Here is a 2,188-nt window from a genome sequence, read left to right on the forward strand (position 1 = left end):
CGTGCGTGCGCGCGCGTGCGTGCGTGCGTGCGTGCGTGCGTGCGTGTGCGCGTGTCGACAGTGTGATCGTGGTTAGATGCAAGACAATGTTGTGGTGCTGAATTAGTGTAGGAGCTGTAGGGTGGGGGACCGAGCGTTAGTGTTAATGCTTTAGGGTAGGGGCTGGGGGCAGAGCATTGTAGTGAAGGTGCTGTATGGTGGGGGTGAAAGGGAAGTAGGGTGGTAGGAGGTACTAGCGGACGTGTAGTGTGGGTGTGCGGTGACCACAGAAACATATTACTACCAATATGTTACGTCTACTATATTATTTCTGTAGCTGAGATGGAATCACCATTACGATGGAACGTTATTGGCCGTGGCAGTGACAATGACCGTTATCACTGCTGCTGTGCTGCTGCGGCTAATGATGGTAATGATGACGATGATGATGATGATGATGATGATGATGATGATGATGATGATGATGATGATGATGATGACGATGATGATGACAACGACGATGATGATGATGATGACAACGACGATGATGATGATGACGAGGACGACGACGACGACGACGACGACGACGACGACGACGACGACGACGACGACGACGACGACGACTACAACGTTCACCCATAGTCACCACGGCTTCTTTCACACGGACCATCAAACAAACTCTCACAACGCGATGATGATGATGATGATACTGCTGCTACTGCTGATGATAATAATAATAATCCCCGCTCTTTCTCTCGCAGATGCTCCGTTGTTCGACGAGGAGGAGCAGGAGGAGGAGAAGATGTTTGCGTGGGTCGGTAAGACGGTGGAGCTCACTTGCGCGCCGGACTCTCACCCGACCGCTAACTTCACATGGGAGAGAAACGGCTTTGAGATGCCCGAGCTGCAGGATGGAACATACCTCGTCGATAAGACAGATGGCTCCACCGTCGTCGAGGTGAGTGTGGCGCCATCTATGTGTGGGTCGGAGTAATAGACGTGGTGGCGAATGTGGATGCATCTGCAGGCTTTGGGTGGTGCTGAAATGTTATAACTTGGAACCACACCCTGTAGTACTAATACAGGGTAAACCATATACCCTGTAGTACTAACACAGGAGAAACCACACCCTGTAGTACTAATACAGGGTAAACCATATACCCTGTAGTACTAACATCTATGTTACTAGTGAAGAAGCTCTAATCTTCACGTGGGTGTGGCTAGTGAAAGCTAGCGTCTGCTGCCGAATGCGCGCGCTTGCGTGCTTGCGCCTGTGTGTCTATACGTGCATCCTGCGAGTGACAGATGATTTATCAGTGAAGCTGATGATTTCGGTGACAGTCCGCGCGAGGCCGCGCATTAACGCGTGATGAAGTGCTGCGGCATGCCTTCCTGTGTCTGAAATGTTGCGCTTGTCAAACGTAGCGTTTTGTAGCGTGTCGTGGTTTATGTGCTTTGTCTAGTAATGCAGGCTCCATGTGTTAGCTTTTTCGCGTGTTTTCTTTCTCTCTCGGTGTCTGTCTGTCTCTCCTTCGCGCGCTCTCTCCCCCTCTCTTTGCCTCTCTCTGCCTCTCTGCCTCTCTGCCTCTCTGCCTCTTTCTGTCTGTCCTGTTCTGTCTGTCTGTCTGTTGTCTGTGGTTCTGTCGTAGTTGTCTGTCTGTCTGTCTGCTCTTCACTGTGTCTGATGTGCGCGATCTCGCTCGATGCACCGCTCTTCCTCTATATTGTCTGAGGTGTCCGTGCGCTGTGTCCTTTCTTCTGTGCGCTGGCGCTCTTTTAGTGTGTTTGCTCTCTGTCTTTCTCGGACTCTTCCTTTGTTTTCTTCTTTTCTCTCTCTCACCATCTTCACTTTCTCTCTGTGTCTCTCTCCCTATTTACGCCTCCCACCCTCTCTCTGTTTGTTTGTCTCTGTATCTCTCTTCCGCGCTCTTGCTCTCTGTTCCCTCTCTTCTTCTTCCACTCTCTTCCTCTTGATCTCACCACCCCCACACCCCAACGCTGTAATTCAGTTATGAGATAATGATTATATAATTAGTAGCGGCCCCCCCCCCCTCACCTGTGATGGAATATGGGGAGTGTAATACATACTGGGGTTTATTAAGTAATGATTTAAGGAGTATTAGATATAGATATATATATATAGGTATTATTGTTATATATATATTAGTGGATATAGTGAATTAATTAGTATTTGTTGTTTAATAATATG

At 48.8% G+C, this 2,188-nt stretch overlaps 1 protein-coding gene across 1 annotated transcript in view; it reads left to right on the plus strand.

The window, feature by feature from the left end:
* The window catches only part of LOC106808666 (neural cell adhesion molecule 1-like), a gene marked incomplete in the record, with an annotated part of 92,319 nt that overhangs the window by 82,679 nt on the left and 7,452 nt on the right, over positions 1-2,188 (plus strand). Inside the window, 1 exon segment of the mRNA XM_014811483.1 lies at positions 741-937. Coding sequence (XP_014666969.1) covers positions 741-937 — 197 coding nt within the window.

The sequence above is a fragment of the Priapulus caudatus genome, unplaced genomic scaffold (assembly GCF_000485595.1).
Source record: "Priapulus caudatus unplaced genomic scaffold, Priapulus_caudatus-5.0.1 Scaffold294, whole genome shotgun sequence".
Taxonomy (NCBI): Eukaryota; Metazoa; Priapulida; class Priapulimorpha; order Priapulimorphida; family Priapulidae; genus Priapulus; species Priapulus caudatus.